At 35.5% G+C, this 14,205-nt stretch overlaps 2 protein-coding genes across 2 annotated transcripts; one reads left to right on the forward strand and one right to left on the reverse strand.

Annotated features, from left to right (window-relative positions):
* Nucleotides 1–3,403: 3,403 nt before the first annotated feature.
* LOC147850497 (uncharacterized) lies at nt 3,404–8,912 on the forward strand. The gene is made up of 8 exons (XM_087336159.1): nt 3,404–3,527; nt 5,952–6,046; nt 6,140–6,376; nt 6,658–6,766; nt 7,810–7,855; nt 8,172–8,260; nt 8,377–8,435; nt 8,505–8,912. Exons 1-8 carry the CDS (start codon nt 3,474–3,476, stop codon nt 8,638–8,640), a joined length of 825 nt encoding a protein of 274 aa, XP_087192285.1. The 5' UTR covers nt 3,404–3,473; the 3' UTR covers nt 8,641–8,912.
* Nucleotides 8,913–9,253: 341 nt separating this feature from the next.
* On the reverse strand, nt 9,254–13,120 carry LOC147850498 (5'-adenylylsulfate reductase-like 5). The gene is made up of 4 exons (XM_087336138.1): nt 12,696–13,120; nt 12,021–12,199; nt 10,474–10,598; nt 9,254–10,360 (listed from the first exon to the last, which is right to left on the reverse strand). Exons 1-4 carry the CDS (start codon nt 12,924–12,926, stop codon nt 10,158–10,160), a joined length of 738 nt encoding a protein of 245 aa, XP_087192264.1. The 5' UTR covers nt 12,927–13,120; the 3' UTR covers nt 9,254–10,157.
* Between the last annotated feature and the right edge of the window lie 1,085 nt (nt 13,121–14,205).

The raw sequence follows: 14,205 nt of genomic DNA on the forward strand, positions 1-14,205 counted from the left end.
TATCAAAATGCCCCTGCCTTGCCCCTTTTCATAAAATTAAAGGAGCAAGGGATTTAGTTAGTTAATCAAACATATATTATACATATCATCGACTTAACAAGCCAATACATGTCCTCTTCAGTTAACAGAAAGCCATCTGACTGACTAACTACCCATAATGACCTCCTAATTAGCCATCAATCTCTCCCAATTACTGCACATAGAAATTTGGATGTGGAAATTTACTTGCCTACGCCTTTGCTTACCATATTAAAGAATGTCGTCCAAAAACATGATAGTTATAGCTACATATAGGCCAAAATATTAAGAGGTCTTTGAACATGATTCCAATCTAATACATTCGTGTAATGTTATATGCTTGGCTTTCAAATAACAGGTTTCTTTCCATCCCAAAGTAAGTATTCGAAGTTTTCAACTTCAAATACTATCCCTACATATATATAATGGAAAAACTGAAAATTTGCCAAGATGCACCTCGATTTTCACAAAGTACCCTCTACTATCCCTATCGTAATAGTCTATGTTCCAAAATACACTCACTTTGCTTAGAACAAGAGTCATCTTGAGAAAATATAGAAGCCATGCATGTGGGGCACACGTCTTTTGAATAGAGGACACTCTTTCCTAACGCTCTTTTTGGGTCCGGTCAATCATGTGTCTTGCCTCCCAAGCCCATTAAAAATGTTTGCATTGTTTTCTCACACATTCAGTAATTCAAGTAGTGTAAGTATATAAGTATATATATATAATTGAAGCATATTTCCATGAGAAGAGGTAGAGAGGATTCACATTTTATTTTTTTGTAGGTAAAATGTTTGCTGTGATAATTGGCAAGAGCGAGATGGTTGTTGTGGACTAAATGAAGCTGATTTTCTGTTTTTACTAGGATGAGTGATGACAGTATGGGGGCCGAAGCATATCATGAGGAGATGAGGAAACATTCTAGACTCATTGTGTTGTTGTTTGTACAAGACCGTGGCAGAAATCAACGAGATGGTTGATGCTGACTAAATAAAGCACATTTTTGTTTTGTGATAAGGATGAGTGAAGATGGTGTGGGGGTCGAAGCATATTTTCTTGAGGAGATGAGGACACTATATCATTTTGTTGTTATAGGTACATGATTTTGGTGGTAACCGTCGACATGGCTGATGTGAGAACATGAAGGTTGTGATAAAGCAGAGTGTTGATGGTATGGAGGTTTCATAGAAGTATATTCTCGATGATCGTGGAGATGAAGGAGATGGTCAGTTTCGACATGGGAGAGGATAGTTGTGGGCTATCCAAGGTAGCCCACAATGTTTTATTCCAAGGTGGAGAATAGGTTAAAGGAAAGCAAAGGAAAATTGTTTTCATTGGGGAACTAAAGGACATGCTCACATTCGAACGGAGGACAAATTCTATGTTCATTACATGTAAGATGTCTCATGGTATTCCTTTTTGGTCTTTCACTTCCATTAGTTGTGGTTTTCAGAGATCATCATGGCTACAACCACTGCAATGTTTTTAGTCTAGTCATTTCATCATGTATGCAAAATTCTACTAATGAAGAATATTTTTTTGGGGAATAAATAAATAAATAAAAATCACACGAAACTTAATCGTCTAAGCTAAAATTCAATAATTCCTAACACAATCTTGTTATTTTATTATTACCATTTCTCGCCCTTCCCTAAACCTTCATTTCCGAACTTCTTCCCTGCTAAAACTAACACCACTCTATGGTCCATCTTTGTTGGATTAATTGTATATGATACTTAGATAGTGTTGTCTCAAGGGGGAGTGAAATAAGGATGTATTTTGGTCACTCAAGAGAAAACAAACAACTTTATTTTACACTTGATTTGCCCATGTCAATCCACCATAGAAACATTGGTGCTCTCAACTCTTGCATTATCACCGTGAACATGTGACTAGAGAGCTTCTTCATCGTGACGATTTATTGGTTAAACATTAAGTTCATGACTAGAATTGATAAATGTGGATTGTGCACAAGCATCCTAGTTCCCTTTTTGAAAGGCTTGGCACATTGTCAAAGAAATGAACATCAAAATCTCAAGAAAGATAGGAATGACCAACTCTTTTACACATGGCAAGCTCTAATGTGAGTTTGCTAAAGGACAAAGGAACGAAAGACCTAACCATGGTATGCTTCACCTAGTTCTTGCATACACATAAATGTCACTTAAATTGCATGAGTAAGACCTAACCATGGTAGACTTCATCTAGTTTTGCATAGACATAGATATCATGTAAATTGCATGGGTATGGGATACATGTCATTATATCAATATCAAGCCATGCTAAGTTCACTAGGAAGACTTTCCCTATTGTGTAACTCAATGTTGGGATTAACAAGAAAATTCACAAACTATGAAAAACGAGTGTAGCTTGTTTTTACATGGCAACTTTGATTGGACATCACAAGTAGATAAGGAAACAAGCAACGTGGGTATTCGATGCATTCAACATGGGTATTAGACATTGATTGGAATTTGTATGCAATTTGAAATATGGACAACCTAAGCAATGTTGGACAATTGCACCATGCTTCCATACACATGCACATAGAATTGATTGCTACAACCACAAGTAAGCAAGATAGCCCATGCATGGGGTAATGTACTTCATTATAAAAGAACAACGCAACTATATTATACATAGCTTGCCACTTATACAATCTCACAAGAAGAAGACAATCATATATTGGAATTTCGCACATCCTATTATTCCAAACGGGAGATGCTTCTATCAAGTTATCATGTGTACACACACAACATATAGAAACACGTGGTCATACATACTGTAATCACATATCATAGTTGGTATCAACAACGATGATCAACGAACAATGACGATCGAAGAATGGAGGGTGACTGAGGCAACACACAATCTTTTTTATGGAGATGGCAATCTAAATTTGGGGGGGAGTGGGGGGGCTAAAGAAGGAAAGGGAGAACTAAAAATATAGAGACACAAAGAAAGAAGTAGAGCTGCTGCTATTGATACTTCTGCTACATATAGATAGTAGATATGTAGACATATGTACATATTATATATATATATATATATATATACATATATGTACATAATACATATATGTACTGTGTACATATAGATATATATATGTATATATAAATAGATAGATAGATATTAGAGAGAGACCTACAGACACACACACACACACAAAAGAAGAAGGAGGAGGAAGAAGAGATGGTCGCATATTACTCATAAAAATGTTGCCTCTCTTTCCAGAGGCCGAAATCTCTCTCTTTCTTCTACAGAAGAAACGCATTCCTTAGATACAAAAATCAGAACCTGCAAATCCACTAGCCCCAAGCATTGAATTCCTTGGCTCTCTCTCTCTCTCTCTCTCTCTCTCTCTCTCTCTCTCGTAGAGATGAGTTATTCCTTCTGATTCTCGTCCTGAAAACTCGTCTCCCCACCTTCGAGCTCTCTCTCTCTCTATCTCAATGGCTGCTCTGTGTTCCATCTTCTTACCACTCTCACCTCATCGCTACCACCAGGTAATCTATCTCGCACTGTATAAATTGATTGCTTTCCTGGATAGAGGTGACCAGGTAATGTTTCATTTCTCTCCCTAATATCTTCGTTATCGGAAGCATTGCTTGCATCGATTTGGCCAGGTAATGTTTTTTTTGTGTGTTAACATTTCTCTCTTTCTAATAAAGAATTGCTTGCGGTCTTGCTTAGACTTTGACAGAAAATCTTATTTTTCACTGTTACTTTTTGTTTCTTTCTCGCAAATATATTAGTTGCTTCCCTTGTTAAATTGGCCAGATAATATTTTCCGCTGTAATTGTTTGCTTCTTTCGCAAAATCGATTCCTTTCTTGTATAGATTTGGCCATGTAAAGATTCACTGTAATCTTTTCGTTTTAGAAAGAAGCCTTGTATTGTAGATAGTTAGGTTTTTAAGAAAGAAATGAGAAGTGTAAAATCGTCATGGTTTCTACATGTACATCCTACTTCACAATTTCTTAGAAATAGCCTTTTTATTTCTTGGTTAGATTTGGTATGGAAATGAATTGGCAAGAAGTGGAAAGTTGGAGATGGTTAGGTTATTAAGGAAGAAGTAGAATGCTGGAGATCGGAGTTTTATGGAAGAAATGGCGCGTGGACCATTTCTACATATACTTGCAACTTTTTCACATGTCCTTACAAATAGCGTCTTCCTGCATGCATGGATTTTGTCTAAAATTGAATTGGTAAGAAGAAGCAAGCAGTGGCATGTGGAGGCCGTGAAGATTTTTAAAGAAGTATCTAATCTGAAAATGAATTGATAAGAAGAAGTTTATTGTGAAAGTTAGGATTTTAAGGATGAAGTGCCAGTTGGAAGAAGTGTCATCAGTTAGGAAGAAGTGTCATATGGAGATGAGAGGGTCTTAAGTAAGGAGCACATGCAAACTGGAGGATTCTAAGGAAGACTGGAAAACATGTTGCTAAAGAACACAAATACTTTGTCGAAATAGTAGGATTTTAAGGGCTCCTTCCTTGTCAATGATCAATTCACGTTTGTAAATTAAGGTCCATTTAAATCTACATAGATTATACGAATATGAACTTCAGGAAGGTTGTCTGGTTTAAAAGAGTATATATGAAGGATCTATGCAAAAGGAGGATTCTAAGGAAGAGTAGAAAACATGTTGCTAAAGAACACAAACATTTTGTCGAAATAGTAGGATTTTAAGGGCCCCTTCCTTGTCAATGATCAATCCACGTTTGTAAATTAAGGTCCATTTAAAATCTACATAGATTGTACAATATGGATTTAAGGAAGGTTGTCTGGTTTTTAAAAGAGTATATATAAAGGATCTATGCAAAAGGAGGATTCTAAGGAACAGTGGAAAACATGTTGCTAAAGAACACAAACATTTTGTCGAAATAGTAGGATTTTAAGGGCCCCTTCCTTGTCAATGATCAATCCACGTTTGTAAATTAAGGTCCATTTAAAATCTACATAGATTGTACAATATGGATTTAAGGAAGGTTGTCTGGTTTTTAAAAGAGTATATATAAAGGATCTATGCAAAAGGAGGATTCTAAGGAACAGTGGAAAACATGTTGCTAAAGAACACAAACATTTACTATTGTCGAAATAGTAGGATTTTAAGGGTCCCTTCCTTGTCAATGATCAATCCACGTTTGTTAATTAAGGTCCATTTAGAATCTACATAGATTGTAATGAATATGGAGTTAAGGAAGGTTGTCTGGTTTAAAAGATAAGGATCTATGCAACTGACAAAAATCCTGAAACTAGGTCTGATGCTAAGGTAGCATGAGAGAAACTCCAATATCATGATAAAGATGGCCGAGGAAGGAGCATGCATGCATTGGTATAACAAAGTTAAGCAGAAATGTGTGTCAAGTAGAAGACAAGCAATGGTACAAAAAGATTAGCTGAAATCGGTACAAAAAACTAAAATGCACCTGAACTAGATGGTCACAAGGCATGCTGTAGTATGGAAGGTTAAGGCGTGTTGAAAAAGTTTGGACCTTACAATGTCCTTGGTTTTCTTGGTGTGAACACATCCATTGTAATTCTCCCTGGGTTACATTTCTAAACTGTTCTTATTGGTTTCTAAATATTCAGCTACGAAGGGTTATTCCCTCGTTAGCATTTAGGATTGAATCAAGTTAAAAGGAGAGATGATATGCTGAAGAAACTAAAAAATTAAACCAGTTTCTTTTTATAAAGAAAAAAAGAAATCACAGAATCATAAATAGTAGTCTTATGGATTATTATAACTATGTAGGATGCAATAAAGTTAGGATATGTGCTGAAAACAATCACAAGTTAAACTGGTTCTTCTTTTTAGGACAGAGAAAATTTCAGAATCATAATCAGGACATTTTTATGAACTCTAACGTTCTTTTCATTTATATTTCTGGAATTATTTAACTAAAATATTTATACTTGTTTTGTGAAAGGTTTATCCATACAGGTCTCTGCAGATCGCCGAAAGTCTATTTAGCTTCAACTTTGAATGGCCATGTTTATCCAATAGACAGTATGCAACATTAAGGTCTATCACTATGTTTTACACTATAACAGTGACCTCATTTCATCCGTGTTGAAACCTTGTTTATTGAAGATTTCTCCATTTAGTTTTTTGCAGAGAAGTGAAAATTATATCACAAGTTCAAAGTGACCAATTAAATAGTTCAGGAAAGAAGAAAATTGCCAACCTTTTTGTTGAAAGGAGGCAAACAATTCCACTTCCTATCCATTTCTGCAATAATACAGGGAAACTGAAACCATTAGATGAGTTTTTGCGTCATCAAGCAGGAATGGAATCCATGCTGAACATCAATTCTCTGCAAAGTTATGAGCAAATTGGTGGCAATACGTTCAGGTACTTTACTTCTTCATCATAACTGAGTGGATCTAAAGAATGGATTGAATCAATCTCTGTTGTTGAATTTCTATATATGTTATTATTCATATCTAACTGTTTGTTCCACCTTTTGAAAACCTTGGTTTATTCAAACCAACATAAACATCAATATCAATATCAAAACAGATTGTTTATTATGTGGCTGCATGGTTTGCTTTGTCAGGACATATTTTTGCTTAATTGAGAGAAGGTTCTATCATTTTATGATGATGCTCGTTTGGATCTTGGTGGAGATGCAGGTGTATGCTACCAAAGATGGAAATTTTAGATTTTGAAGTGGCTCCTATAGTGGATCTTTATGTTTCATCTAATCAGCAGGAATGCGTGGTTGAAATGTTGTCATGCAAGGTGAGTATTATACATGTAATTTGTATTTTCTTATTTTCACTTCACTGGATGATCACAATCATGCTGTTGTATATAAGTGAATTAATGAAAAATGTTAATAATAATATTTGTATCATTGACAGTCTTTTTCTACATTGGAGAAAATCATATTCGTTGACATTATGTACACCTATTAAGTTCTCAATATCTTATGATACATTTATCCATGCCTTTTTACTGTACTTAGGCAAGAGTAGGATCTCAGTTTTTATGCAACTTCAAAACACCTTTTCCAAAAATGTAGAGAGATATGGTGACCACAAATGCTAAGAGCAGCATCTGTTGTGCTAACGTTCCACCCAATGCAAGTTCTCGCAAAAGCTTTTATTCAGAAAAAAGAGAGATACATTGACGAGATCAAAATGGCCTAACAGACTGAACAAGATACTATATCTGAAAATGTTCTCACAATATGCTGGAATATATATATATATATATATATATAAATTCCTGATTTATGGTTTGATCAGTTTTCACCAGGTCCAGAACCCCCTCTACCCCTGACTCTTCATGCATTTAATATAACAGACTAAATGCATTATTATTATTATTATTATTTTAATCACATTATCATCTTGTAAGTTCATATATCCCACAACTTTTCACATATTCAGTAACATAATCTTCTATATATCCAGAGGTGGAAGTACTTCCGGAACATCAGAATGTCGAGCATCTTGAAAATCTTGCAGTTGATATATACCACTGAAATTACTAGAATTTAAAATTTTGAGATTTTTATGTCTCAATAGAACTACCCCCCCTGTGTCTGACATGCCACTTAAGATGTCAATTGTGTATAAATATGAGATTTAAAGAGAAGCAACTTCTCCATTCTTGTAGAAAAAATTGCTGTTAGATGTACAGGAGGCCCTTAACAGACAGTTACAAGCTTATATATTGCATGGAAGTTTTAATTTGGTCACATGTTCATTTTCTTTGCAATGATGTAATTGTCATCTTATTTAAGTCTGTTAATCTGACAATTTCCACTCATGGCACAGTTTCAAGGGTCTGAAATTGTTGAGAGCCAAAATAAACGATTTTCAGGTATTTTGTACCTTTCTTAGCTTAATGCATCCTAAGATAATTAGTTACCCTAGAATGAAATGTGCTACTATAAATATTTTAGAATGAGTAGTTACCCTAGAAAATAACTAGTGCCAAGGAATGGTGAGGTGCTATTTACAACATTTTGACGATACACTGAAAATAAGGGTTCTGACTGTTGTTTGAGAATCAGGATGTTAAATGCAAGAGAAAAAAAACAAAATCATTGGTGATAAGCAGTCATTATCCATAGTTTGTACTTGACTGTAAAAGGAATACTCTCTACATAAATAGTTTATAATGCTTGTATTTACAGCAAGTATGCGCAATCACTTAACATGGGACTCAAATTCTGGCACCAACAGTGAACTGAATGTACACATGCAGTTGAATGTTGCTTTGGAGGTAGCATCTGTCATATTTCTTTCCCTCTGTTTGAATACTCTGTTTTTAGAGATTTATCATTGCAATGGCAATTACAAGGTCACTTTTTTTAATTGTTTAGTGTTGTGTTTATACAGGTGTATACGCTTCCATTCACAGTCCTGCCACTTTCAGCTGTGGAACTACCAGGAAATGTGTATGTTTCTGAATTTTATATACGTAAATAGACAAGTCAATTTTCTTACAATTTTTGTATGCCATGCAGAATACTGCAAGCAATGGTGGACCGCATGGTACCAGTATTCATTGAGCATTTGCTTGATGATTACTACAAATGGTCACAATTGGATGATGTAAAAGAAACACCTGCAACAAAAATGTTCGAAAACTCTACCTCATAATTGCTTTATAAAATATTAGTACATGCTCAATATACATTTACATATATATATATATATATATACCCGATTATTGCAGATCAATTCTTCATTACTCTACAGTAAAAAATGCATATGATCCTCCAAAATGGATATTTGCATATTTTGGCAACTGTAAGGTTGCATATATTATTTATATACACATTTTGAGTATCATTAGGCTTTTTGCAAATTCAATGTAGTGAGTCAATTCATCCATGTAAGGAAATGATCAATATTCAGTAATTTTCAACCAATGAGCACAACCTGTTTATTCCAAGTCAATCCAAAGGAACATGACTATGCACAAACATGGCTCAAACCTCTTATGTCCGATATTAAAAGTCAGAACAGTCTATAAAATGGTAAACACATCAAACCTATCCAATCAAATAGAGACAAAATTAGCACATTTTTTAATCATATACAATTGCAATTTACAGAGGAATTATCCTGACTGTCAGACAATGGATTCATGTATTTTAGATTGTATAGGTCTATTTGATGACGTAATCAGCCATACACACAGTATTACAGACCACATTTACCTTTTGAAATAATTTAGACTGTTACTGTGACTTGTGTTGGCAAGGTGTGATCCATCTCTTTCGAAACTCATGCACAACGTGGGTGTAGATGGTAGTGTTCGGAACCTTTTTATTTACTTCCATCTTACCCATGGATTTCAGCAAAATCCTGAATTTCTATCACCTTCCAAGTTATATCTACCCGCAGTACCTATTTTATTACTCCATTATTCGATTAGTTCATTTACTACCAATCATTATGTGTGGTCTGCTTCTCGTTATGAATTGTAGTTGAAAAATGAGTTTCTTTATACTCACAAAAGAAGAAGAATGAGATATAGCAACTCTCTGCCTTCTTCACCGACACTCTGATTAAATGCATGAACTCTGATAGCTTTCAGCAATACTATGACTACTTCAGTAACACGCTGACCTTGCATCCATTTGAAACCTTGATAATAGTAACAAATTCTGCCTTTAGATCTATATAAAGGTCACTTTTACAACTCAGTTAAAACTGCTCTCTGTGAGTGTTCACAGATTCGGCGTGCGTGTAGAACAAGTCTATGAAGCTCACTTTTAGAACTCATGTGGAGCTGCTTTCTGTGATTGCAGATTCCGCGTGTAGAACAGCTCTACCAAGGCACACTTTTACAACTCATTTGGAACTGCTTTCTGTGAGTGCAGATTCAGCGTGTAGAACGGCCCTACGAAAGCACACTTTTACAACCGCTTTCTGTGATTGCAGATTCAGCGTGTAGAACAGCTCTACGAAAGCACTCTTTTACAATCATTTGGAACCGTTTTCTGTGAGTGTTGACAGCAGCAAACGAGGATATTTGGAGACCAACCAAACACACAAAGAATGCCTCGACCAGAGAATCCTCTATCGTCAGGTTTTCTTACCTTTAGTCTTCATTGAAAACTTTACCACTTATTTTCCTTTCTTTGAGCATCTCGTCACAAAGGAATTTGTCAACCATCTTTATTACAGAAGCGTCTGATGTTCACCAGAATCCTTGACAAGAGATAAAACAAGAATCTTGAGAGCAGAAATGACACTGTAAACATTAGCCATAGATTCTCACTCTTTGACAGCTTCCATCTGTGATCCAAGGTATAACTCATCGCTGCAGTACCACTTTCAGTCTTAGAGGAGACGAGCGTAGGGAAGACACCTGAAAGAATTATTTGTGCAAAGAATATATAATTTGCCACCTGTAAGATGTAATATAACATTGCTTTTTTCCTAACAGTAATTTATAACATAGCTTTGCATTCACCAGGTTACCTGTTAATTTTGTGTAGAAAAGGCCAATAGATTCAAAAGTACGAGGTCCATAATAACGAGTTTGTTTTCTTTTGTTGTACAAGAAAAGGGCCGGTATACTGTAGACTCCATGTTGAGAAAGTGCACTGTCACGATAAAGAAACAATCTGAATAAAATTAGAAAGACAAGCAAAGAAATGTAATGAATCCTTCTTATACCAAAATATATGAAAGTTTGTTGCATATTTTAACAAGACTGGAATATTCTGACCACAAACACTTAAAGCGTATGCCAAATGAGCATGAGATAGACAGAGAGAAAATATATAAATAAAAATAGAGACTGAAATTCTATTAGTTGAAGTAATGAGTGTACAAACATCCTTGAATATTTGATCTATAGCATAAAATCTCTGAGAAAAAGACCTAGCATAAAATTACCTCCCTCTGATATATTCTTTGTGGAAAATAATCATTTTATCCCAGATAATCCTATAATATAATAATTTCACATTCGACATAAATATCTGCAACACACATGAATTTCTCTGTTGCGGTTCACACATGAGAATGATAGGCAGCCAAGGTATCTATTTTCCACACTATTTCCATTCATAATCTGTGCAGTCTTTAAAAAACCTGAACGGAAAAATATCAAATCGCCTCAAAAATCTATACGTGGTCTTGAAGTTGAGGCTTTTTGACTAGATTTCTCTAAGCTACAGGCGCTCACACTTCAGTATTAACGTAAGGCAACATCATATCTTGAAGCAGTATTGTTGTCAAAACATAACTTGTAAACGTTAGCCAAATTCGGGGCAGAGTTATTATAAAACTTGAATGAAAATTGAACGAAATAACTGACGAATACTAGTATTTAAATTTACAATATTATAATACCTAGCAATTTGTTCCTAGGTTTCTTAGATTTATTAAAGTAACACTCCAATGAAATCATAAACTTTTTAAGTTAAATGATAATCGAACTTATTAACATCTTGTCTTTACAATTCAAAAGAGGTTCTTGTGTCACAGTGTATTGATACACACTACAACCTGCTTTCCTCGGTGGAATATGACGCGTCATCATCAAACTAAGGTTTTAGAAACAGAAAAATGGTGTCTCCTTCCCTTTTAGTTAAAAAAAAAGTGTTGATAAGTCCCGGCATTAAAAATGATTATAGCTGTAATGCAATGAAATAACAAAGGACAAAAGGCAGAGCTCCATTTCTTAGTGCAACTATTCAGAATGGATATATTTGCAAATGAATATTTATAATGCTATATTTCTACAACAGAACCATGCGTGCAAATGAATATCCATAATCGAGGAAAGCAGGACTCTGGACATCTAAGAGTATCATCCTCAGCCATTCAGTATGGACGATGAAACTGTCCTCTACAATCTCAAAAGCATACTGGTGTGGTAAGACATAATTTTGCTATAAAGCAACCTATACTACCCTTGACCATGCATTCTCATAGATCTGATGGTGTAATAAGGGATAACAATACATTCTTAGCCACAATCTCTATTGCAAGATGAGAAATAGTAGGATTATTATTACCTTGGCCACAAAGAAGATGATTCTATCGCAAGATGAGAAATAGTAGGAAACGACATTGCCAAAGACTCGAATGTTTCGCGAAGAGTTCTAGAAAAGGGACACCATTCTGCATAGAAAAGAACTGCAGTATACATGCGACCTCCACTCTCGAGAACCTTATCTAAACTATACACATTAATCTGAGAGGAATAATAAAAAAAGATATCAGAGAAAAAGCACAGCAAGATGTCAAACTACACGAATGAAAAGGATTGAGCGAACAAAAGAAGAAAGAGAGCATAAGCCAAACAAGCGGAGGATACGAGCAAAATAATACAATAAATACGCGATAAGAATGATATGAAAATGCATGCAGAAACACTTGAAGATGCAACGAGAAAAAAGCATGAAACTGAGATATAAGAATAAAAATGGCACGAAAATGCAGGCAAAAAAAGACGTCAGAAAAAACCAGAACATTGAGAAAACAAGCACAATAACATGAGAGAAAAAAGACGCAAGAGTAAGTAGAAGATAATAATGATGAAACGATATTTGAGAAAACAAAGAAAATCACGATATCAAACAAAAACAAGAATGAAAAAACAGGCCAAAGAAAGACATAAGAATACCAGGCAAAAGAAAGGCAAGTAAGAAATGAGAAGACAAGGGCATGAAAATCCAAGCAATAAATACCTCTGAGACCTTTGCAGAAATTGTGGCTATATCAAAGAAGCTGCTTTCAATATGGCTATGGAGAGGACACTGATTATGTAGCAAGAAGAAAGCCTCGTAAAAATCATGAGGTTTGCACAGAACTCCGTCAGCTTGCTGGATGAAGAAGGATAAGGAAAGACTATGAAGAAGAAGAATCGAGAAGAAGGATTGAAATGGGAAAGGCGGGCTGGTTTGAGCATGGAAACTCATGGTGAAAACACTGTCAAATATCGATGCGAATGAAGACTCTGGATAATGGCGAGATGCTTCTTCGAAACTCTGAGTAAATAGAGATGCGTCAGTTCTCTGAGAAACCCTAAAAACACACAGGAAAACGATCACACACAAGAGAAGACGCAGACAGAACCCCCGGAGGAGGGGGGTGGGAGGGGAGTGTGAAGAGACACAATGAGTGAAGTGAAGATGATGCAGACTGTGAAGAGTATATTTTTGAAAAAAGGAGAAGTTAAGGGTGGGTTCACATGAAGAAATTATGTAGGAGGTTAAGCAAACACTAGGGGTTCTATCGAGTGAGTATATATAATAATAATAATAATATATATATACATATATATTGTTGCCAAACCCTTGGGTAGCTCTATGCTATGGACGGATCGCAATCCAATGGGATGGGGGCCAAGCCCCACCGCAAAGATCACACTTGAGAGAGACACTGAAGGATTTTATTACCACCCTAAAAACACGCAGAGAGTATAGCACTTTTAGGTAGTATGTTTGAAGCAAAGTGAGTAGTGCCTCTTGATGTTTAAGAGTTCTCCTTATGGAAAATGTTGCAATTGAGCGTGCACATTTGTAACTAAAGAGAAACGTGTGGCCATGTGTAGAGGATTTCGATTAGAATCCAGATCGACAATGTGTGGAAAGCAAGCTTAAATGAGCTCAAGTGCGGAGCATTTATATCAAAGTGTGATGCTCTTGTTCAAGGGCAGGGCAAACTATGCATAGAAAGAAAAGTTTGCTCACTTGTGCCCCAATACCCTATATCACATCAATAAGAATATGCAACATGTCATACATAAGCAACGGTGTGGATGGTAGACAAAGATATAGATCTAAAATGTACTAATGACGGTGGTTTCCCCATTCAAAGAAGAATATGTCTTTGTAGCACATCTTTCGTAAGTTGATAATTTGAAGTGTAAAAACACCTCCTTAAAGAATGTATCGATGCATCTTGAAGCAAGTGTATTGCATTCCATCTTCCAAAATATTTCTTGATATCTTGCATCCATCCAAAACTCAAGCTATGGCTTTTGTATGTTGATTTTTTTTATGTACTTCCCATGCAATTTTAAGAAAGTCAATGTGAGGAGTTCCTTTTAACCTTGAGCATGTACTCATCAACTCTCTCTCTCCATGCCCATGATCTCAATGGGAATCAATATTGTCTGAAGAAATAAGAACATGCATTGCATTTGTGTCTCTACTTACAGCTCACTTTTGGACATTTTCCAACTCTTCTAAGAAG

Source organism: Azolla caroliniana, unplaced genomic scaffold (genome assembly GCF_043228905.1).
Source record: "Azolla caroliniana isolate FFs.n. ecotype wild unplaced genomic scaffold, voAzoCaro1.0.p SCAF_21, whole genome shotgun sequence".
NCBI lineage: Eukaryota > Viridiplantae > Streptophyta > Polypodiopsida > Salviniales > Salviniaceae > Azolla > Azolla caroliniana.